This window comes from Schistocerca serialis, chromosome 4 (genome assembly GCF_023864345.2).
Source record: "Schistocerca serialis cubense isolate TAMUIC-IGC-003099 chromosome 4, iqSchSeri2.2, whole genome shotgun sequence".
In the NCBI taxonomy this organism is placed as follows: domain Eukaryota; kingdom Metazoa; phylum Arthropoda; class Insecta; order Orthoptera; family Acrididae; genus Schistocerca; species Schistocerca serialis.
Genome location: NC_064641.1, coordinates 860,589,546 through 860,614,617, shown reverse-complemented (window position 1 = coordinate 860,614,617; position 25,072 = coordinate 860,589,546). Strand labels below are relative to the sequence as shown.

Below are 25,072 nucleotides of genomic sequence, written 5' to 3'. Positions count from 1 at the left end.
GGTTCTAGACCCTTCAGTCGGGAACCGCGCGACCGCTGCGGTCGCAGGTTCGAATCCTGCCTCGGGCATGGATGTGTGTGATGTACTTAGGTTAGTTAGGTTTAAGTAGTTCTAAGTACTAGGGGACTGATGACCTCATATGTTAAGTCCCGTAGTGCTCAGAGCCATTTGGACCAGCCTTAGTAATTACAACAATTTTAGTAACGCTCTTTCGTCGTTGTTGTAGTGACCATTATAAACATGCTTATAACGCCTGCCACCACAGTCGCGTGATCGATTTAGAATCGAACGTTCGATATGCGGGGTGTTACAAAAAGGTACGGCCAAACTTTCAGGAAACATTCCTCACACTCAAATAAAGAAAAGATGTTATATGGAGATGTGTCCCGAAACGCTTAATTTCCATGTTAGAGCTCATTTTAGTTTCGTCAGTATGTACTGTACTTCCTCGATTCACTGCCAGATGGCGCAATTGAAGGAAGGTAATGTTGACTTCGGTGCTTGTGTTGACATCTATGAACGTTTTGGCAGGCATTGTTGGTGATGTCTTGATTGGACCCCATGTTGGCTCTGAGCACTATGGGACTTAACATCTTAGGTCATCAGTCCCCTAGAACTTAGAACTACTTAAACCTAACTAACCTAAGGACATCACACACATCCATGCCCGAGCCAGGATTCGAACCTGCGACCGTAGCAGTCCCGCGGTTCCGGACTGCAGTGCCTAGAACCGCACGAACACCGCGGCCGGGACCCCATGTTCTTCCACCTACGCTCAATGGAGCCTGTTATCATGATTTCATACGGGATACTCTACCTGTGCTGCTAGAACATGTGCCTTTACAAGTACGACACAACATGTGGTTCATGCACGATGAAGCACCTGCACATTTCAGTCGAAGTGTTCGTACGCTTCTCAACAACAGATTCGGTGACCGATGGATTGGTAGAGGTGGACCAATTCCATGGCCTCCACGCTCTCCTGACCTCAACCCTCTTGACTTTTATTTATGGGGGCATTTGAATGCTCTCGTCTACGCAACCCCGGTACCAAATGTAGAGACTCTTCGTGCTCTTATTGTGGACGGCTGAGATACAATTCGCCATTCTCCAGGGATGCATCAGCGCATCAGGGATTCCATGCGACGGAGGGTGGATGCATGTATCCTCGCTAACGGAGGACATTTTGAACTTTTCCTGTAACAAAGTGTTTGAAGTCACGCTTGTACGTTCTGTTGCTGTGTGTTTCCATTCCACGATTAATGTGATTTGAAGAGAAGTAATAAAATGAGCTCTAACATGGAAAGTAAGCGTTTCCGGACACATGTCCACATAACATATTTTCTTTCTTTGTGTGTGAGGAATGTTTCCTGAAAGTTTGGCCGTACCTTTTTGTAACACCCTGTATAACGTTTGCACACTGCGGCTTCGTTACGCAAACGTTCTTGGAAATTACCACGAGCGTAAAGGTAAGCTAGCAAAATGCGTTTGAAGCTGTGTGTGATGTGCTTCTACGGTGGTTGCTTCCCGTGTGCAGAAAGGCGTGGTGTACGGCCTGCTGCTGGCGTACAAGTACATGGGCAAGCAGAACGGCGGTGCCGGCGGGGTGGTGGTCAACCTGTCTTCTCTGGCCGGCCTCGAGACGACCCCTTTCCTGCCCATCTACTGCGCCACGAAGCACGGTGTAACAGCACTCACGCGTGCCTACGGGGTGAGTCAGAGAGTCCGCAAAAATAGCCTCAACACTTTTTTAGTTTTAGACTAATCAGTACCACACACAATATGTTTTCTTTACAAGACGCACACTGACCACTGACTTCTGACGGTACATCATGTGAAGCTGTGATGTTCCTGTCAATACTTCATCTACGACGATGATCAGAGGCCGAAGCAGTGAATTAAAATTTTTACCTACGCCAGGATTCGAACCGGGGTCTGTTTCCTACTTTTTTAATGTATTTATTCATTTTTTGACATGATTACATTTACGAAACGTGTACAAATGAGAATTCTAGTAACTCAGTGTTACAAGTAAGTGTTACAACAACAAAGGTGGCATAAAAGAGTAATCAAAAAAAGAAAAATGTAAATCACTGATGCAATTCCAACTAAAAGGTTCTTCAATAAATGTAACTGGTTCCACTTGGTGCTTCGCCATCGTTATCTGATATCTCCATCAGCGCCTTTGAAGGGCATCTGCAACAAAGGCATTCTGCTTTGCTAGTGCCCCAACGAAAACAGCACCCTTGCAGCAGCCTGTCTCTTCCTTCGCTCATGGCTGACAGCAGAACGTTCAGCCGTTAGTGTGATGCGGCACAGAACATTAACCGCAGCTTGGCACTCCCCAGCTGAGTGGGGGGTTAACGAAAACGCTGCGTAAATAATTTGCGAAGAGCGTACGGTATTTCGCTGTGCGTTCGAGGGCAATGTGAGCATTTTGTAGGAACCACCAGTAATAAAGCTGCTCTTTCTCTCCGTCGCTAAAGATATAGGTGACGGTAAGTCCTTTGAACCATGTAAGCGCATGATATTTTGCGGTCGGAAAGTAAGTTTCATCTGGACAGAGTAGGGTCTGACGGTCAATCATATCAGGTGTGACCCGGAGGTAACAAGCCAATGTCTTCTGTGTTAGTCGCCGAACTCCGGACGATGATGCGCAAGTAAAACGATGTTCATCGGTATCCAAGAGGTGACAATCTGGGCAATAAGGTGAGTCTGCCAGTCCAATAGTGTGGAGTCGCTGTCGTGTGACATATTTTTTGTTGGCGATCTGATCGAACGCACCGTGGATGACAGAAAGTTGTGATGTATCGTTTTCCACACTCTTGGCCAGTGAACCGTAGGGTCTTGTTTTCCACCACGTTATGGGGAACAGCCCGCAGAAGGTTGGTATGAAAATCTTTCGCCTTTGGTGGACGTGTGGCGGAGAGGTTCGAGCTGACATAGCTGTAATCAAGAATGAAGGTCGACACATGGGAGAGCTATGGTGCGACGTGCGCCACCGACACCGGCGGGACGTTAAGAGACTGGCATCAGTTCACTAGGTAGGTGCGCTAACCACTACAGCATCCTGGCACTGTGGCTAACACAGCTTACCCTAGTACATCTCCTTCCTCAATACAAACACCAGTTCACACCTCAGCCCTGGGTTTGAATACCAGCCTTGGCAGAAATTTTATTTCATTGCTTTGACCTGTTTTCATTATCATAGATGAACTTGAGACTTAATATGTCACTGGAATATATAATTTAGTGGTTAATATTTCTGTCACACATTCACATTGTAACCTCCCAACAGTAAAAATAAGTACAACATTCACATTCAGTGTACCCTACCAACAGTTTATTATTCCGTAACCTCGCAATAATAACGTGACTAACCTCTCAATAAAAAATGTGATTCATATGTAACCTTTCAATAATTAACTGACTGTGAATCTAAACTGCTAAATTTGGACGTCAGAAGTGCTGCGTCGGGGCCCTGAAAGACCATACTGAATTGGAAATTCTTACCTCTATGAAGTCGCCGAATAGCTCGTATACAGGGTGAGTAACCTAACGTTACCGCTGGATATATTTCGTAAACCACATCAAATACTGACGAACCGATTCCACAGACCGAACGTGAGGAGAGGGGCTAGTGTAACTGGTTAATACAAACCATACAAAAATGCACGGAAGAATGTTCTTTAACACAAACCTACGTTTTTTTAAATGGAACCCCGTTAGTTTTGTTAGCACATCTGAACATATAAACAAATACGTAATCAGTGCCGTTTTGTAAAATGTTAATTACATCCGGAGATATTGTAACCTAAAGTTGACGCTTGAGTACCACTCCTCCGCTGTTCGATCGTGTGGATCGGAGAGCACCGAATTACGTAGGGATCCAAAGGGAACGGTGATGGACCTTAGGTACAGAAGAGACTGGAACAGCACATTACGTCCACATGCTAACACATTTTTATTGGTCTTTTTCACTGACGCACATGTACATTACCATGAGGGGTGAGGTACACGTACCCACGTGGTTTCCGTTTTCAATTACGGAGTGGAATAGAGTGTGTGCCGACATGTCAGGCCAATAGATGTTCAATGTGGTGGCCGTCATTTGCTGCACACAATAGCAATCTCTGGCGTAATGAATGTCGTACACGCCGCAGTACATTTGGTGTAATGTCGCCGCAGGCTGCCACAGTACGTTGTTTCATATCCTCTGGGGTTGTAGGCACATCACGGTACACATTCTCCTTTAACGTACCCCACAGAAAGAAGTCCAGAGGTGTAAGATCAGGAGAACGGGCTGGCCAATTTATACGTCCTCCACGTCCTATGAAACGCCCGTCGAACATCCTGTCAAGGGTCAGCCTAGTGTTAATTGCGGAATGAGCAGGTGCACCATCATGCTGATACCACATACGTCGACGCGTTTCCAGTGGGACATTTTCGAGCAACGTTGGCAAATCATTCTGTAGAAACGCGATGTATGTTGCAGCTGTTTGGGCCCCTGCAATGAAGTGAGGACCAATGAGGTGGTCGCCAATGATTCCGCACCATACACTTACAGTCCACGGTCGCTGTCGCTCTACCTGTCTGAGCCAGCGAGGATTGTCCACGGACCAGTAATGCATGTTCCGTAGATTCACTGCCCCGTGGTTTGTGAAACCCGCTTCATTGGTAAACAGGTATAACTGCAACGCATTCTCTGTTAATGCCCATTGACAGAATTGCACTCGATGATTAAAGTCATCACCATGTAATTGCTGATGTAGCGACACATAAAACGGGTGAAAGCGGTGACGATTCAGTATGCGCATGACACTACTTTGACTCAGTCCACCGGCTCTCGCAATGTCCCGTGTACTCATGTGTGGGTTCATGGCAACAGCAGCTAACACACCAACTGCACCCGCTTCTCCTGTGACGGGCCTGTTACGGACCCGTTTGCGTGCTACGACTATACCTGTTGCATACAGTTGGCGGTAGATGTTTTGCAATGTGCGGCACGTTGGAGGTTTCAAGCGTCAACTTTAGGTTACAATATCTCCGGATGTAATTAACATTTTACAATGCAACAAACGGCACTGATTACGTATTTGTTTATATGTTCAGATGTGCTAACAAAACTAACGTGGTTGCATTTAAAAAACGTAGGTTTGTGTTAAAAAACATTCTTCCGTGCATTTTTGTATGGTTTGTATTAAACAATTACGCTAGCCCCTCTCCTCACGTTCGGTCTGTGGAATCGGTTCGTCAGTATTTGATGTGGTTTACGAAATATATCCAGCGGTAGCGTTAGGTGACTCACCCTGTATATCTACTCCTATAAGAATTTTTTCTGGCACAGCCCAGTGCAATGCTGGCCGCTAGATCTGTCATGTATAGAAAGAAACAACAGATTTTTCCTTACGACAATCGGGATGACGATGGATTGCAGAAATTAGTAAATCCTTTAAATTCAGATGAATGATTGTCAAAAAGTTAATTTTATAGAAAACATTATTATTAAAAGATTTTTTTTGAAAAATTTACACGGGACTTAATATAACAATAGTACAAATTTTACTGTAACAAACTACATATGCGCGCGGCTGCTTTTACCTTATACTATATCGGTCAGGCACCGCCATCGCTCCCCACCAGCTGTCCCGCCAACTCCATACACCAGACTGCTAGCAACTACTTACTCTTACTGCTACTGACACTGCTCTTACTGCATACAACACTGCTCTCTGGTCTGAGATTCTCCTGTAGTTTACATAACGCAGCCAGAGCGTGAGCAATCCATCGAAATTACATCTGCTGGAGTGCTCTAGCAATAAATTCCTTAGTCATGGACCTCTTACAACACACATTCTTTTCCAGTTATTTTATTAAAGTTTTTTGCAATGGGATAAGTTTTCATCAGTGCAGCCAACTGTGGTCTTTAAATCTGTGTATGCGATGGCATGTATCTGATATTGCTCTACCTGGCACTCTAAAAGATAATGAGGAAAGTTTTTCATAAGGACTTTGAGGGGATCGAGTCATACGGTGAGAAAAATCACACATCTCTCATCTGCTACCGACATGAATCTGTTGTTCGGATCTAAGGAAGAATGTGGTAGAGCGACAACATGGAGACAGCAGCGAACAGAATCGGCCTCCTTGTGAATGAAATGTGTATCTGGTGATGAACAGAACTCATCCCTATACAAGAGACCCACTCCAGCCTCCGCTAGCCTGAACCCGACCATTCAAACATCTGGGGGTAATCTTTACAGAGGAAACATCGTGTGAGGCAGAAATAAAAACGAAGACCCATGCCGCAAACCGATCATAATTCAGTCTGAGTTAGTTTTTTAAATCGCGCGGTCTCTCAAGGGATTTAGAATTCCGGTTGTACCAAACACTGGTCTAACCCGTAGGGCTGCATGTTTGTGAAACTTGGAGTGTCCAGCAAAACAAAAAACGTAAATAACCTTCTCTTTTTCGCGCGGAAAGTCTCGAGCAAGACGTATGGTCCGCTACATGATGAGATCACTGGGGAATGGAGGATCCAGCATAATTATTGTAAGCTTTCTATGAAATTTATCTGAATATTCTTTTTTGAAAACTTTTTCCTCGTCTAACGTGTCCTTAAGATATCGTATTCAACTTCTGAGCAGTACTGACGGTTTGGCGCTGTATTGCGCTTGTAAACAGTATCGCGAAAGAAAATTTTGATCTTAGTGGAATGTTGAATTTGAAATAATGAACATGAATTTAAGTAAGTCCCAAAAGAAAGTAATTGTGTACTCAGTGAAACTCAATACTGAAGTACGTTATGAAAGTTACGTAACATGACTTGAAGTATCCACAAAATAAAGAAGAAAATAACTGTTCACTATAAACTAATTTGCTTGCTTAGCACTACATCTGAAAATTCTGACAGCTTATTATTTGTTTACAAGAATACAAAGTGAGACTTGGCCTAAAGGAAAAGTAATTTACCGCTTGCTCAGCGTGCTGTTTCGTGTCTTGTGTAGTGACGTACTCGAAACAAAATGGAGCTACTAAATTTTTCTTTGCTTGTCAGAAACAATCTGTGGTTGCGTGTGCACACACGCCAAAATATTTCCATCTTTACTAAGAATGATGGAGGAGGGTTTTAGTTTAAAGTAAAGCATTCATGAAAGACTGTAATTATTGTCAATAAAGACCGTACAACACAGGAAGGCTCTAGCAATTACGAAATCCACTCATTGCAAAGTTATAGACATTTCAACTAATTGTGTTATTTGTGAGATAATGAAAACAGAGAAATCAAATTAACACTAATAATCAATATTATTAGTTATGTAAGGGAGAAAGGTTTCCTTCAATCAACATTTCTGACAAAGATTTCATTCCTGTGCATGGGTTACCTTGAAATGTTCTTCCACAAATCCTCTCCATCCATACAGTCAAGAAAATATCTTTACAAACACGTTTTGATCTCAATAATAAAGTACCTATTCCAAATAATTTCCTCCAGATTCACACATATAATATCCCCTTCAGTAAAACTAAACTGTTCGCTACTGTGCACGTAATAAGAATAACCTAGCGCTGTACAACTGACTATCGACCAGACGCACCACAGATCACGTGCAAAACAGAGACGAGGAGCTTATCCACAGCTCGTGTAGCGCGTTCACGCGCCTTTGTCCTGCAGCAGTAAAGGTGAAATATTTACAATGGCAGGAAACATAAGAAAATCTTACATTGTTAACTGGATCTAATCTACAATAACCTGATGAGGAGCAAGTGGCTTGTATGAGTAGAACATGTCCCTCGGATGGATAAACACCAATGGCCTTTGATATCCATGTAGAGGACCACGAGGAAGACCAAAGAAAAGGTGAAGAGTTGTAATCCGTTAGGAGTTGCTGCAGGTCGGCGTAGAGGGTGATTGTAATAAAATGGAACACCGGCAGCCGCCCTTTCGATGTTATTTATTACAAAGCTACCAGTTTCGGTGATTCAGTATACCATCTTCAGGTCTTAACTGACGCTGAGGGGGTTCACTCCAGTCGTATACACGATTCCATCAATGGCCAACCTCTACGAGCCGGTTTCCGTAGACTGTAACAACGGAACATATGATTGTTGTTACAGTCAATAACGTGTGTTTGGAGACACAATATCGTTGTTACAGTCTACGGAAACCAGTTTGTAGACGTTTTCCACTGATGGAATCGAGTGAACCCCCTGAGCGTCAGTTAAGGCCTGAAGATGGTGTACTCAGTCACCGAAACTGGTAGCTAGATAACAAATAACATAAAAAAGACGGCTGCAGCTGTTCCATTTTAAAACATAGGTGTATGGCTGAAGTCCTTCAACCCTTCAATCACAGAGATGAACATACAATAACTAGAGGGTGATTGGCGACAGAATGCAATAAACAGAAACCAATACAGGAGGACCCTTGTAGCTGCGTGCTGTTCTCTTAACTTGATCATGTACATGTGAAGAGGGGTAGAATGAGCTGCCGATACCATTACCTCGCTAACTGACAGGTACATGTGGCATTGCAACCACTGTAGCGGCATATGGTCACGGGAGAAAACACGTTGCCAGAAGCGAGCGCTGAACGTAACTGAGCAGTTGCCGTATCTTCCAAACAGAAACTTATACGAATACAACTACGAAAGGAAGGAAGGAAGATTGGGTTTAACGTCCTGTCTACATCGATGTCATTAGAGGGAGAGCACATGCTCGGATTGTCTCAAGAATGGTAAGGGAAATCGCCCGTGCCCTTTCAAAGGAATCATCCCGTCATTTGCCTGGAGTGACAAGGGAAATCACAGAAAACCTAAAACTGGATGGCCGGACATGGGTTTGAAAAAACATCCTCCTGGATTGAGTCACAATTACTAGTATACTGAAAGCAGTTAATGGAAATGACACCAAAGACTTCAGGAAAATCTAAAACAAATAAAAAGATGCGACATCGATACAAAAGCAAAATCAAATATAATGCAACAGTAACAAGTGAAGAGCGCATTGTAATACACTACTGGCTATTAAAATTGCTACACAACGAAGATGACGTGCTACAGACGCGAAATTTAACCGACAGCAAGAAGATGCTGTGATATGCAAATGATTAGCTTTTCAGAGCATTAATACAAGGTTGGCGCCGGTGGCGACACCTACAACGTGCTGACATGAGGAAAGTTTCCAACCGATTTCCCATACACAAACAGCAGTTGACCAGCGTTGCCTGGTGAAACGTTGTTGTGGTGCCTCGTGTAAGGAGGAGAAATGCGTACCATCACGTTTCCGACTTTGATAAAGGTCGGATTGTAGCCTATCGCGATTGAGGTTTATCGTATCGCGACATTGCTGCTCGCGTTGGTCGAGATCCAATAACTGTAAGCAGAATATGGAATCGGTGGGTTCAGGTGGGTAATACGGAACGTCGTCCTGGATCCCAACGGCCTCGTATCACTAGCAGTCGAGATGACAGGCATCTTATCCACATGGCTGTAACGGGTCGTGCAGCCACGTCTCGATCCCTGAGTCAACAGATGGGGGCGTTTGCAAGACAACAACCATCTGCACGAACAGTTCGACGACGTTTGCAGCAGCATGGACTATCAGCTCTCAGATCGTGGCTGCGGTTGCCCTTGACGCTGCATCACAGACAGGAGCGCCTGCGATGGTGTGCTCAACGACGAACCTGGGTGCACGATGGCAAAACGTCATTTTTTCGGATGAATCCAGGTTCTGTTTACAGCATCATGATGGTCGTATCCGTGTTTGGGAACATCGCGGTGAACGCACATTGGAAGCGTGTATTCGTCATCGCCATAATGGCGTACCACCCGGCATGATGGTATGGGGTGTCATTGGTTACACGTCTCGGTCACCTCTTGTTCGCATTGACGGCACTTTGAACAGTGGACGTTACATTTCAGATGTGGTACGACCCGTGACTCTACCCTTCATTCGATCCCTGCGAAACCCTACATTTCAGCAGGATAATCCACGACCGCATGTTGCAGGTCCTGTACGGGCCTTTCTGAATACAGAAAATGTTCGACTGCTGCCCTGGCCAGCACATTCTCCAGATCTCTCACCAATTGAAGATGTCTGGTCAATGTTGCCCGAGCAACTGGCTCGTCACGATACGCCAGTCACTACTCTTGATGAACTGTGGTATCGTGTTGGAGCTGCATGGGCAGCTGTACCTGTACACGCCATCCAAGCTCTGTTAGACTCAATGCCCAGGCGTATCAAGGTCGTTATTACGGCCAGAGGTGGTTGTTTTGGGTACTGATTTCTCAGGATCTATGCATCGAAATTGCGTGAAAATGTAATTACATGTCAGTTCTAGTATAATATATTTGTCCAATGAATACCCGTTTTATCATCTGCATTCCTTCTTGGTGTAGCAATTTTAATGGTCAGTAATGTATTTGACATATCAACTTTGTCAGTAAAATACGGTAGTGTAATACCGGCCTAAGACGTAGGGCCCGCATTGCCTCTGCCTGCAGGACTCTGTACACGCGGACGTGACTGGTGTGTCGGTGGTGGCGGTGTGCCCCGGGCCTGCGGACACGCCTCTCATGAACGACGCCCAGCAGTACCTGCTGCACGACTACCTGGCACCCGTACTCGCGGAAGCCATCAAGGTCGCGGGCACCTACAACAAGTAAGTACGCACCCTCTGCTGCATTCTCTAGTGTCATACTCAGGGTCTCTCTGTTATTCACAAACAGTGCTCTTACGAGGAGACCCTAATGGAGGAGCCTCTCTGGTTTTCTTCATGTTGTTGTTGTTGTGGTCTTCAGTCCAGAGACTGGTTTGATGCACCTCTCCATGCAACTCTATCCTGTGCAAGCTTCTTCATCTCCCAGTACCGACTGCAACCTACATACTTCTGAATCGGCTTAGTGTATTCATCTCTTGGTCTCCCTCAACGATTTCTACCTTCCTCGCTGATCCCTTGACGCCTCAGAACATGTCCTACCAACCGATTCATTCTTCTAGTCAACGTGTGCCACAAATTTCTCTTCTCCCTCATTCTATTCAGTACCTCCTCATTAGTTATCTGATCTACCCATTTGATCTTCAGCAGTCTTCTGAAGCACCACATTTCGAAAGCTCCTATTCTCTTCTTGTCCAGACTTTTGTCCACGTTTCTCTTCCATACATGACCACATTCCATACAAATACTTTCAGAAACGACTTCCTGACACTTATATCTATACTCGATGTTAACAAATTTTTCTTCTTCAGAAACGCTTTCCTTGCCATTGCAAGTCTACATTGGATAGGCCGGCCGCGGTGGTCTAACGGTTCTAGCCGCTCAGTCCGGAACCGCGCGACTGCTGCGGTCGCAGGTTCGAATCCTGCCTCGGGCATGGATGTGTGTGATGTCTTTAGGTTAGTTAGGTTTAAGTAGTTCTAAGTTCTAGGGGACTGATGACCACAGATGTTAAGTCCTATAGTGCTCAGAGCCATTTGAACCATTTTTTTTACATTTTATATCCTCTCTACTTCAACCATCATCAGTTATTTTGCTCCCCAAATAGCAAAACTCATTTACTACTTTAAGTGTCTCATTTCCTAAACTAATCTCGTTTTGCTTTTGTTGATGTTCATCTTATATCCTCCTTTCAAGACACTGTCCATTCCGTTCAGCTGCTCTTCCAGATCCTTTGCTGTCTCTGACAGAATTACAATGTCATCGGCGAACCTCAAAGTTTTTATTTCTTCTCCATGGATATTAATACCTACTCCGAATTTTTGTTTTGCTTCCTTTACTGATTGCTCACTATACAGATTGAATAACATCGGGGATAGGCTACAACCCTGTCTCACTCTCTTCCCAACCACTGCTTCCCTTTCATGTCTCTCGACTCTTATAACTGCCATCTGGTTTCTGTACAAATTGTAAATATCCTTTCGCTCCCTGTATTTTACCCCTGCCACATTTTGAATTTGAAAGAGAGTATTCCAGTCAACATTGTCAAAAGCTTTCTCTAAGTGTACAAATGCTAGAAACATAGGTTTGCCTTTTCTTAATCTATTTTCTAAGATAAGTCGTAGGGTCAGTATTGCCTCACGCGTTCCAACATTTCTACGGAATCCAAACTGATCTTCCCCGAGGTCGGCTTCTACCAGTTTTTCCATTCGTCTGTAAAGAATTCTTGTTAGTATTTTGCAGCCGTGGCTTATTAAACTGATCGTTCGGCAATTTTCACATCTGTCAACACCTGCTTCCTTTGGGATTGGAATTATTACATTCTTCTTGAAGTCTGAGGGTATTTGCCTGTCTAATACGTCTAGCTCACCAGATGGTAGAGTTTTGTCAGGACTGGCTCTCCCAAGGCTGTCTTCTAATGGAATGTTGTCTACTCCCGGGGCCTTGTTTCGGCGTAGGTCTCTCAGTGGTCTGTCAAACTCTTCACGCAGTATCATATCTCCCATTTCATCTTCGCCTACATCCTCTTTCATTTCCATAATATTGTCCTCAAGTACATCACCCTTGTACAGACCCTCTATATACTCCTTCCACCTATCTGTTTTCTCTTCTTTCTTTTCTTCATAGTTAACAGAATTTGAATCCTAGCGCCTGGACATCAGTTTCCTAAAGAACCACGACGCTATTCTCAAAAACCTCTTGCAAATGTGTTTTTGAAAATGATATTTCGAAATGTGTTCAGTACATAAGATTATTTTTTTTTTTTTTTTTTTTGTCATCACTCTTCTGACTGGTTTGATTCGCCACGAATTCCTCTTCTGTGCCAACCTCTTCATCTCAGAGTAACTCCTGCAACCTACGCCCTCAATTATTTTTTGGGTGTATTCCTTACTCTGTCTTCCTCTACAGTTTTTGCCCACTACAACTCTCAGTGGTACCATGGAAGTCATTACCATACGCCTTAACAGATGTCCTATCATCCTGTCGTTTCTCCTTGTCAGTGTTTTCCACATATTCCTTTCCTCGCCGATTCTGCGCAGAACCTCCTCATCCCTTATCTTATCATTCCGCCTAATTTTCAACATTCGTCTGCAGCACCACATCTCAAATGCTTCGATTCTCTTCTGTTACGGTTTTCCCACAGTCCATAAAATGCTGTACTCCAAACGTACATTCTCAGAAATTTCTTCCTCGAATTAAGGCCTATGTTTGATAGTAATAGATTTCTCTTGACCAGGGATGCCCTTTTTGCCACCGTTAGTCTGCTTTTGATGTCATCCTTGCCCCGTTCGTCATTGGTTATTTTACTGCCTAGGTAGCAGAATTTCTTAACTTCATCTATTTCATGACCACCAATGCTGATGTTAAGTTTATCACTGTTCTCATTTCTGCCACTTCTCATTACTTTCGTCTTTCCTCGGCTGACTCTCAGTCCATATTATGCCCCCATTAGATTGTTCATTCCATTCCCAGATCATGTAATTCTTCTTCACTTTCTCTCAGGATAGCAATGTCATCAGCGAATCGTATCACTGATATCCTTTCACGCTGACTTTTAATTCCACTCCTGAATCTTTCTATTATTGGCTTACTGAAAGTATTCGTCAGTGGGTGAGTGTACGTTTGGAGCACAGTATGGTTTGGTAGTAAAACATGGAATGAGGGAAAACCAGAAAAGAAGAAAATCGAAGCATTTGAGATGTGGTGCTACAGACGAATGTTGAAAATTAGGTGGGCTGATAAGTTAAGGAATCAGGAGGTTCTCCCGATAATCGGTGAGGAAACAAGATATGGAAAACTCTGACAAGAAGAAGGGACAGGGTGGCAGGACATCTATTAAGATATCGCGGAATAACTTCCACGGTACTAGAGGAAGCTGTAGATGGTGAAAACTGTAGAAGAACACAGAGATTGGAATACATCCAGCAAATAATTGAGGACGTAGGTCGCGAGAGATGCTCTGAGATAAAGAGGTTGGTTTAGGAGAGGAATTTCTGGCGGGCAGTATCAAACGAATCAGAATACTGGTGCCTCAAAAAAAGTGAATCCATAATGGATGGGATATTATTACTGTAAAGTCACTGGTTTGAATCAGTTTAGTAGCAGACTTCAATTTACTGTTTTTGAATTCCATATTTATTAACGAACTGACGTGCTAATTAACAAGCACAATTTGTGGTGAAAATAACACCTTTTTATTTTAACTACTTCTTCCTCTTCTCTCCTCATTAGCGTTTTCAGATGGTTCAAATGGTTCTAAGCACTATGGGACTTAACATCTGAGGTCATAAGTCCCCTAGAACTTAGAACTGGTTAAACCTAACTAACCTAAGGGCATCACACACACCCATGCCCGAGGCAGGATTCGAACCTGCGACCGTAGCGGTCGCGCGGTTCCAGACTGAAGCGCCAGAACCGCTCGGCCACACTGGCCGGCCATCGGGTTCAGGCTGTAGCATAGGACGAGACAAAGAACAAGTAAATGACATCACAAAGTATTCTCCGTATCTGTCTGAACACAGTGCATCACGCAGCCGCCTTCTTACACGCACAACGTTGTACACGGTTACTCCGTGGTGATGTTATACAGGGTGTTACAAAAAGGTACGGCCAAACTTTCAGGAAACATTCCTCACACACAAATAAAGAAAAGATGTTATGTGGACATGTGTCCGGAAACGCTTAATTTCCATGTTAGAGCTCATTTTAGTTTCGTCAATATGTAGTGTACTTCCTCGATTCACCGCCAGTCGGCCCAAATGAAGGAAGGTAATGTTGACTTCGGTGCTTGTGTTGACATGCGACCCATTGCTCTACAGTACTAGCATCAAGCACATCAGTACGTAGCATCAACAGGTTAGTGTTCATCACGAACGTGGTTTTGCAGTCAGTGCAATGTTTACAAATGCGGAGTTGGCAGATGCCCATTTGGTGTATGGATTAGCACGGGGCAATAGCCGTGGCGTGGTACGTTTGTATCGAGACAGATTTCCAGAACGAAGGTGTCCAGACAGGAAGACGTTCGAAGCAATTGATCGGCGTCTTAGGGAGCACGGAACATTCCAGCCTATGACTCGCAACTGGGGAAGACCTAGAACGACGAGGACACCTGAAATGGACGAGGCAATTCTTCGTGCAGTTGACGATAACCCTAATGTCAGCGTCAGAGAAGTTGCTGCTGTACAAGGTAACGTTGACCACGTCACTGTATGGAGAGTGCTACGGTAGAACCAGTTGTTTCCGTACCACGTACAGCGTGTGCAGGCACTATCAGCAGCTGATTGGCGTCCACGGGAACACTTCTGCGAATGGTTCATCCAACAATGTGTCAATCCTCATTTCAGTGCAAATGTTCTCTTTACGGATGGGGCTTCATTCCAACGTGATCAAATTGTAAATTTTCACAATCAACATGTGTGGGCTGACGAGAATCCGCACGCAATGGTGCAGTCACGTCATCAACACAGATTTTCGGTGAACGTTTGGGCAGGCATTGTTGGTGATGTCTTGATTGGGCGCCATGTTCTTCCACCTACGCTCAATGGAGCACGTTATCATGATTTCATACGGGATACTCTACCTGTGCTGCTAGAACATGTGCCTTTACAAGTAAGACACAACATGTGGTTCATGCACGATGGAGCTCCTGCACATTTCAGTCGAAGTGTTCGTACGCTTCTCAACAACAGATTCGGTGACCGATGGATTGGTAGAGGCGGACCAATTCCATGGCCTCCACGCTCTCCTGACCTCAGCCCTCTTGACTTTCATTTATGGGGGCATTTGAAAGCTCTTGTCTACGCAACCCCGGTGCCAAATGTAGAGACTCTTCGTGCTCGTATTGCGGACGGCTGTGATACAATACTCCATTCTCCAGGGCTGCATCAGCGCATCAGGGATTCCATGCGACGGAGGGTGGATGCATGTATCCTCGCTAACGGAGGACATTTTGAACATTTCCTGTAACAAAGTGTTTGAAGTCACGCTGGTACGTTCTGTTGCTGTGTGTTTCCATTCCATGATTAATGTGATTTGAAGAGAAGGAATAAAATGAGCTCTAACATGGACAGTAAACGTTTCCGGACACATGTCCACATAACATATTTTCTTTCTTTGTGTGTGAGGAATGTTTCCTGAAAGTTTGGCCGTACCTGTATAGTTTCAGAGATGATGGGTAACGGTGAAAACATCAATTTGACGTAAGGAGCCCTAGTCCAGTAGCGGCCAGGTCGAAACTTATAAGCGAAAATTGTTCTGATGCATCTGACGGTGGAATACATGTACCTGTACTTTTGTTGCTAAGCTTGTAGGGTAAGAAACTTTAGGAAGTGGTAGTATGGACCAAAACAAGAAAAACATGTCTATTGATGATGGGCTCTAAAATGTATACCTTAAGAGCTGTGAACACTTGTTCACCTTCGATACCTTGAAAAACATCCCCCCTACTGCAAGCTCTTTGGTTTCAATATTTTTGGAGGAGGTAGTATGCACCAAAACTAGAAAAAACTGTCCAGTAAATATGAGGTATAAATTGCGTGTCCTAAGAGCTATGGGCACTTGTTCAGTAGAAGAAATGTATTTCACGGTAGCGAAGATGAACACTTGCTCATAGTTCTTGAGGCATGCATCTTAGAGCCCGTTTTTACTATGCTCTATTTTCTTATTTTGGTCCATACTACCACTTCTGAAAGTTGCCTACCCTAAAAATTAGCAACAACAATACCGGTGCATATATGTCAGAGGTATCTGAATGATATTCGCTTATAACTTTCGATTCCCGTCGTTTCCAGACCATGGTCACTTGCCTTAAACTACTACGTTTATCCTTCTTCAGTATCCCTGACAATTTGTAACATCGTCACGGCATCCCCCTGTAGATTTCTCACTTTATACTAGTGCGTGAAACGATGTCTAACTGGGCTTTCCGGGATAGCTGCCAGCGTCTGACAACTGAGCTTTTTCCAGCATGTAGGTTAACGCTGTCTCGTGGATGAAACTAACCAGCGACCAACCGCATTTCTCTTCCTTGTGTGTATTTAACATCTCGTGTGAGTTCTTTCTGGTATGTGTCCCACACAGCAACTCAATATTCTAGAATGGGTTGTGCAAGTATTTTCTAAGCAATATCCTTTGTACATTGACTGCAAATTCTCAGTATACCGATAAAACGAAGGCTATCGCTTTCTTACACATGAGAGAACGTTCGAGATCGCTCCATTTCACATCCCTATAAATTGTTACCCACGGGGACTTGTGAGAGTGGATTCCATTGCGACTCACTGAAATTCTAGCCATAGGTATACGACGTTTCTTTGTTTTGTGAAGTGAATTATTTCATATTTTTGAACATTTAAAGAAAGCTGCCAATCTTTGCAACACTTATACACCTTATCAAGATCTTACTGAATATACTTGCAGTATTTTTCAAACAGTACTTAATTACACAGGTAACTGTATCGTCTGTAGAATATGTAAGGTTATACTTAACATTTTCTGCCAGGTTGTTAATATGTGTATAGACCATCACTCGATTATGTTATATTATATCACAATGCGGGGCAACTTTGTGCATACACAAACAGAATTCTTTGTCCAGAAAATACCGCGCAGTCCGGTTTGCGATGTCAGTTCGTAAATTACTTGCTGGTCGTCGTTCAGGCGTCTTCGAATTATTTACTTTGGCGCCTTGGCTAGTATCAATGAGATACGACCATTGGAATCGGTCGATTCGAACTACTATTTGGGTGCAACAGCTTGTACGGATATGAAGCGGAGCAATGGCGCAGACTCAGTCGTAAGTAAGGCTAGCGGCAGATTTCAGTTCATTGGCGGCATACTGTGAAAATGCAGTCTAAATGTCTACAGAGGTGGACATATACAAATCACTTGAGCGCCTCGTATGTTGTTTAAGTGCGTGGAAACCATAACAGATATGGCTAACAGGAATATTGTAGCCCAACGCAGAACGCTGGACGAGCGGTCGCTGTTTTGTTTGACTCACAGGAGAAGGTAACGAAATGTTTAAAAACACGAATTGGAGCATAGTTGATAATAACCGCTAATGAGCGACTTACAGAGCTTGAACAATGACTGTAAGCAAGCAGTACGGAGATATTCTTAATCTCTCAAAATATAGTTCTCATAGCGGCCATGAAGCCGATATTATACTAATTACAGCATCCACAGAGGCGATCAAACAGTCTTCCTTCTTGCGCTCCACACGCGACTAGAATGAGAGCAAACTGTACCACGTAGAACCATCATAATTAACCTCTGCTATGCACTTCACAGTGGAGATGTAGATAGATATTGTAACCCTCTCTTTGTTACTATTTTAAAATTTTAAGAAAAAGTTATGAAGGTACATTTTGTTTTTTGTTTTAGTTCAAAAATGTGTGAAATCTTATGGGACTTAACTGCTAAGGCTCTGAGCACTATGGGACTTAACTTCTGAGGTCATCAGTCCCCTAGAACTTAAAACTACTGAAACCTAACTAACCTAAGGACATCACACACAACCATGCCCGAGGCAGGATTCGAACCTGCGACCGTAGCAGTCGCGCAGTTCCAGACTGTAGCGCCTAGAACCGCTCGGCCACTTCGGCCGGCTAACTGTTAAGGTCATCAGTCCCTAAGCTTACACACTACTTAACCTAAATTATCCTAAGGACAAACACACACACCCATGCCTGAGGGAGGAGTCGAACTTCCGCCGGGACCAGCCGCACAGTCCATGCCTGCAGCGCCTCAGGCAGCTCGGCTAATCCCGCGCGGCTTTTGTTTTAGTTAATGGTGCTCCTCAGAGTAACCAGATATAGGGTGGGGCAAATAAAAGTGGCCCGGAGAACAGAATTCCAGATTACAAAGAAACACAGCAAAGGAAATACAGTACTAACCTGACTATAGCGGATACTGAAAGTAACCACCATTCATTCATCTCTTGGCACTTTTGGGCGCTGGTCTGCAAGTTGCTGAAGGCGGATCGAAGCTGGACTGCTGGAAATGCTGCAGTCCATCCGATATGTTTTGCTCCAGTTCTTGAAAACTATCAGGGTTGTTACGATACAGTTTGGGCTCGCCACACAAAGTAATCGCACACTGACAGATCAGGTGGCGTGGGTGGCCAGCTAGGGCTGCGACCAGGGTGGCCTCTGCTGACAACTCCACTCACACTGACACAGCCCGCACCACGCTCTGAACTGGTGTGGATCAAGTGGAGGGTGTACGCGTGGTGTGCGCGTCACGTCCAGTCGTTTTCACCCGTCTGGCCCATTTTTATTCGCCCCACCCTATACTTACACTAACTTGTTTTTATTTATCTAGAAAAAGCATAGGACGTTCTGCGTAACGTATTAAATCATTCCAGTGCCTCACTATTTTATTTTTATGTAAATGTACACTATTACGTAGGTACCCGAGAAAGTAAGTTACACATGTCATCCAACGCTAAGACCATTGCGAAGCAACAGTGGCGCATTGTCAGAAGAAAGCACACGCTCCAGGCTTCTTGCAGACACAGTTCTGTTGCGGTGCAGATAGCAGACGCATTGCATAGTGCGATTAAAATAGCGTGGCAGCTGGAAGCCTATTCCAAATTTGAGCCGGCTGGAGTGGCCGAGCGGTTCTAGGCGCTACAGTCTGGAGCTGCGCGACCGCTACGGTCGCTGGTTCGAATCCTGCCTCGGGCATGGATGTGTGTGATGTCCTTAGGTTAGTTAGGTTTAAGTAGTTCTAAGCTCTAGGGGACTGATGACCTCAGAAGTTAAGTCCCATAGTGCTGAGAGCCATTTTGAACCAAATTTGAAGCAGGCAGGACAGTAGTCTCAGTTCGACCCAGATTCACCGTCAAATTCTGGTGGTATATGGACCAGATGCAATGTGGCGTCCAGCTGTAGTGAAATGGTATCAACCCAGGCCTCACAGATATGGGCGATACTGATCCCAGAGTCCAGATCTTAGACCATGCGATTTTTCGGCAAGCTTAAAAACATCTTGACGGTAAAGAGATCTTCCGAGGATGAGGACATTCACTCAGTGATCTCGAATGGCCCCAAGACCAAGCAACTATTTCTATCGTCAAGGAACTGAACTTTTAGTAGGACGCTTCACCTGTTGTTTACAGAGACTTGGTGACCATGTAGAAAAATAGTACCATGTTTCTGTGTCACTTCGATTTGTAGTAAAGCATTCAATGAAAGTTACTTGGTCTACAATGACAATGTGTAACGTGTGCGCTGAGCAGAGATTTGCGCATGCGCATGCGAAGACTGTGGCCTGTTTCCCCAGTAGGGGGCTCTGCCTGTCGAAGTCTTCTATGACTCATCTACGACGACGTTATAGCCCCACCCCTTGGCGCCTGTGTTTTTCTAGCGAGCCAGCACATATAGTGGCGAGCAAATACAACATGTGAGTGAACACATGAAGAGCAGCTGTCTCGTTGAAATACTGTGCAGCTTTCACAACATCATCTGCCATGACGCCTGTGGACCACTGACATACAATGTACTTCTGAAATGCCCTTCGTATTAGGAGATATGTAAGCCACTGCTTCCCCTCAAATCTCCTGGCAGGTTAAAACTGTGTGCCAGATCAGGAGGCACTGGAGCAACGACAACTATGAGGCTGGGTCGTGAACTGTACTTGGGTAGCTCCGCCAGTATCATCGATGTTCGCGTAAGGCCAGCTTCTGGTTTCGAATCTCGTTGTTTTAATCTTCCAGGAAGTGTCATCAATACTTTATTTATCTGTGTTAACGACACTAGAGATGGTTGACAAGAACAATGTAGTGTATAATGTGTTAACTTGGTGTGCCATCGTGCCCACAGACCAGAGTTCATCGCAGAGGGCCTGATGCGCGCCATCCGGGAGGGTGAGTCGGGCTCGCTGTGGCTGGTCCACGATGGGGACATCAGCCAGGTGACCATGAGCGTACAGAAGAAGTGACCGCACCGGCAGCTCAACTCCACGCCGTCAGCAGCTTCATCCTCCCAAGTCCCACACTCGTGCTGGTTCCCGCTCACTCACCTTTCCAACAGTCTAGCAGCATAAAATATTCTACACATTGGCCTCCGAATGCTGCTGTAACCATTTCCTGATCGACACTGGCAATCCAGTTCCGTCTACAAAGCATCCACAAACCAAAAACTTTGCTCGATCCAGAGACATCTGTGGTTGGTGAAGAATTGGAAACCCCCATTTGTATGATAACCATCCGATACTGCGATAAACATAGCTCAGGATCCTGTGGCGGAGAGACGTCCGCCTGCAGCTGACCCACTGAGGCATTTCGGCACGTGTCACACAGGCAATCGACTTTCCCGACTCATTTGACAAACTTAGATGGTAACTGTTGCTAATGGTACTCCTGGTATTCACATGAAGCAAGACACTAATCTTCTCCATTTTCTGTGTATGCTGCAATGTTCTTTCTTCTGGTTTATATCCTATATGTAAATTCAAAATCTACATGTTTTGTATACTATGTGATATAGTAGCTGCTGATGGTATTGGCTGCACTCGTGTGATGTGAGAAATAAAGTTTTCGTGTATTCCTCCTTTCTGTGCCTCTTATGTCGCTCATTCTTCTGCATATTTAAACTGCATACCTTCATATTTTATATAGTAGATAATATGAGAGCTCTATTTTCTGTTTCCTTAAGCTATTCCTGGGGAAGCTGCCATGTTACAAAGCATAGTCTACGAATATGCTCTGTTGAAGTAAGTGGCAAAAAAAGATATGATAAGGTATTTGATCTTGCGACATTACTATATGAAAGTGAGTATCACGTTTTATATCATAGACACGGGAAACTAATACAAAGCACAGAGGAACATGTTTACAGGTATGAAATGATATCCAAGAAGTGACAGAATTAGAAACAGTGATATTCTAAAAATCTGAGTACTGGAGAGTCCGATAAAATTTAGAGGAAATAAGGTGGTATGTACTGCCACAATGGATGGGCCCTTCAGGGTAACACTCAAGGTAAAATATTATAAATCAGAGGGAGAAAAGAATCCTAGTAGATTAGGGAATAGGTGGACGCTGAAAATCCAATAAATAACGTAATATGGTAAATAATTGAGAGACAGGAGGAAGGTTAGAAATAAAATTTTCTCTTTGAACAAATTCAACCTGGTCATCCCCGTTTTGTGTTGTAATGCAAGGATGCACGCTCGCTTATACTCCTCCGTGAAGTGTGTGGACAGCCCCGCAGGATTCGTGGTGTCAGTTGCGTGCAGCACTATTTCAGACATTTGTCGAGTCCATGCCACGTCGTGTTGCGGCACTTCTTCTTGCTCGAAGGGCCCTACACGATATTAGGAAGGTGTACAAGTTTCTTTGGCTTTTCAGTGTATACGTAGATGCAGAGTTAGTAACGGAATCATTTTGGTTGAGTAAACACAAATCATGTGTCACAGGATCGAATGAAAATTCAGTAAGGAACGAGCTCGCTGCTCCTCTAGCTCCTTGCGTTGAGACTGAATTTGTTTCTGCGAATGCTGTGCCGATAGCAAATAGAGGTTACAAACATAATGAAACGAGCCGAATTTTACTTTCGAATGTAACTGTGTGAGTAATTAGTCTCCCTTATCCCCCTTGTCCTTTTCGGACAAACTATACGTTCGTTGTTATCGTTTTCTCGTATGGAACCATAGGTTTTGCATTTTTATGGGTGTTCCATGTAAATGCAGGCTCAAGAGTACTCTCCATTTGATGCAGCCCCAAAGTAGACACCAACGCATCTCCCCATGTCCTGTACCCTGTGAGAGAAAACTACTTAACGTGTTAGCAATGTGTGATCCCTGATCGGTCGTTCTATATTTCAATAATTAAAACTACACTGCGCACTTCTCCTTTAGGTTAAAGAGTAAAACTAATAATTAATTAAAATTGAATGGAACTTCAGGCGGCTTGGCGCTCATGGCTGAATAAATAATGTTAATTACAGAGTTTGTGCATAGTTAGTGCTGACCTGCCGAAAGTGCTTATTAAGACAAAGTGAACCACTTTGATCAAAAGTGTGAACCAATTATATCTAACGACGCCTGTCAGGATTCTTTTAGACACTTATATCCGTTGGGAAGGGTTAGATAAGAAATAATTTATGAGTAATTTTCCCTTACAGGTATCTTGCGGTTTTAACTGTGTTGCAAAGCGGTTACCGCTTTGCTCTTCCAGTGTTATATCAGCGTCACGTTCTTGAAGTTTTCGATGTATTTTTGGAGGAGAGTCTTCAGGTTCACTGCCAATATCAGTAGACATTTTCTTTTCCTGTTTGTGTTTCGGTCACTGTTTTGAGAAAGAACAGAATAAGAAGCGTTGCGTCAGTTTACAATGAGGTGACAAAAGTCGTGGGATACCTACTAATACCGTGTCGGACCTCCTCTTGCTCGGCGCAGTGCGGCAACTCGACTTGGCATGGGCTCAACAAGTCGTTGGAGGCCCCCTGCAGAAATATTGACCAATTCTGCCTCTATAGCTGTCAATACACACGAAAGTGTTGCTGACGCTATGTTTTGTGCACGAACTGACCTCTCGATCATGTCCCATGTTCGATGGATTCATGTTGGGCGGTCTGCGTGGCCAAACCGTTCTCTCGAATTCAAGAAATGTTGTATGCATAGTTTGGCATAGTCAGCACGTACACAACTTTCCCACTAAGAGCGCGCCCCGCTAAGCACAACAGCGCAGGTGCAGCGCTCGTCCGTATCCACACTACGAGATGGCGCTGCCATAGAGACGGACCAAACTCTGCTTCCGCCGATCCACATATTACTATGTAACGTAGCCAATGAGATTGCTGCTAATGTAGAACCTTTTCCCCTCACAGATCACACTCGTGCAGTGATACATGAATGCGCGAGGTATTATAACGAGTGTACAGACCTCCGATTGGTCAGTCTGCATTAGTCAGTATCAGTCTGTACGAGTTCTACATTTGTCTGTACCAGTCTATAGTCAAGTTTCAGTCTGCGCCTAATAAGATTACCATATTCCTGTACACAGCCATGAAGATAAATGTATAGACACTTTGTCAAGTATCAGAGATATATGTGAGAATAAGATTAACGTACTAATACCAAAGGAACTTCAGATTGTCGATTGTAAATAGCATCCAGAACCAATGTAAGTAATTTTTATGCTTGTTATTATTTTAATAAATGTATGTGAAAATTAATCAAGTTCTGTTTAAAGTTGGTCACCGTCAGTTTGCTACTCTAAGCGTGCAAGTGGCATTTCTATCGTCTGACCTAGCAGCAAAAGATAAACACGCCACGATAAGACCACGAGACATATTGCTGACACTCGCCTACTTCGTTAGAGCGACAAGTCAAATAATCTGATGGTGTGTGTACTGAAGGTCTTACAGTACGCACACCACAAGGAGAAAGTCTTCAAATTAACCGCGGACAGTTATGGCCCATGATGTGGCGCATTGTCATCCATAAAAAATCCGTTTCCATATATCCGAGGCCAGGTTCGAACCCTGCCTCGGGCATGGATATGTGTGATATCCTTAGGTTAGTTAGGTTTAAGTAGTTCTAAGTCTAGAGGACTGATGACCTCAGATGTTAAGTCCGATAGTGCTTAGAGACATTTGAACCATTGTATTGTCCGTCGTGACAGCTAATGCCTGATTGGATTCCCTAAGTATTTCCGAAAGGGAATGTCCCATGCGTCTAGCTCCGACTACCATTCCGCGTTCAAACTGTATTAAATCCCCTCGCGCCGCCACAATCACGTCGGAAATTTCACATGAATCGCCTGAGTAAAAAGACAGCTCCGCCAATAGACTGCCCCTTTATACCTTTTGTACGCGACATTACCGCCATCCGCATATGTGCATATCGCTAACCATGACTTTTGTCACCTCAGTATATATGTGATATCAGGTTTCTTCCGTAATGTCATCTGCACATGGAGTAGCGCCGTCACGTTCTGTAAGGAATTGAGGAACAAGCAGGGACGTTTTCATTCATAAATAAAGATCATTAATAAATTTCTGAGGAAACCGGGTTATGCCTCGCGTAAAAACGAGAAACATCTATCAGCAAGCGGTGGAATTTGACAGTGGCGCGGTCGAAGCCTATGGAGACTGTAGGTTTTCATTCCATGGTACTGCTGCTTTT

At 44.1% G+C, this 25,072-nt stretch overlaps 1 protein-coding gene across 1 annotated transcript in view; it reads left to right on the top strand.

Moving 5' to 3' along the window:
- LOC126475012 (15-hydroxyprostaglandin dehydrogenase [NAD(+)]-like) overlaps positions 1–21,455 on the top strand; it is a 67,428-nt gene extending 45,973 nt beyond the window's left edge. Inside the window, exons 5-7 of the mRNA XM_050102550.1 lie at positions 1,538–1,711; positions 10,506–10,663; positions 20,764–21,455. Of these exons, the coding sequence (XP_049958507.1) occupies positions 1,538–1,711; positions 10,506–10,663; positions 20,764–20,881 (450 nt within the window). The 3' untranslated portion in view covers positions 20,882–21,455. The remainder of the gene's footprint in view (positions 1–1,537; positions 1,712–10,505; positions 10,664–20,763) is intronic.
- The last annotated feature ends 3,617 nt before the right edge of the window (positions 21,456–25,072 follow it).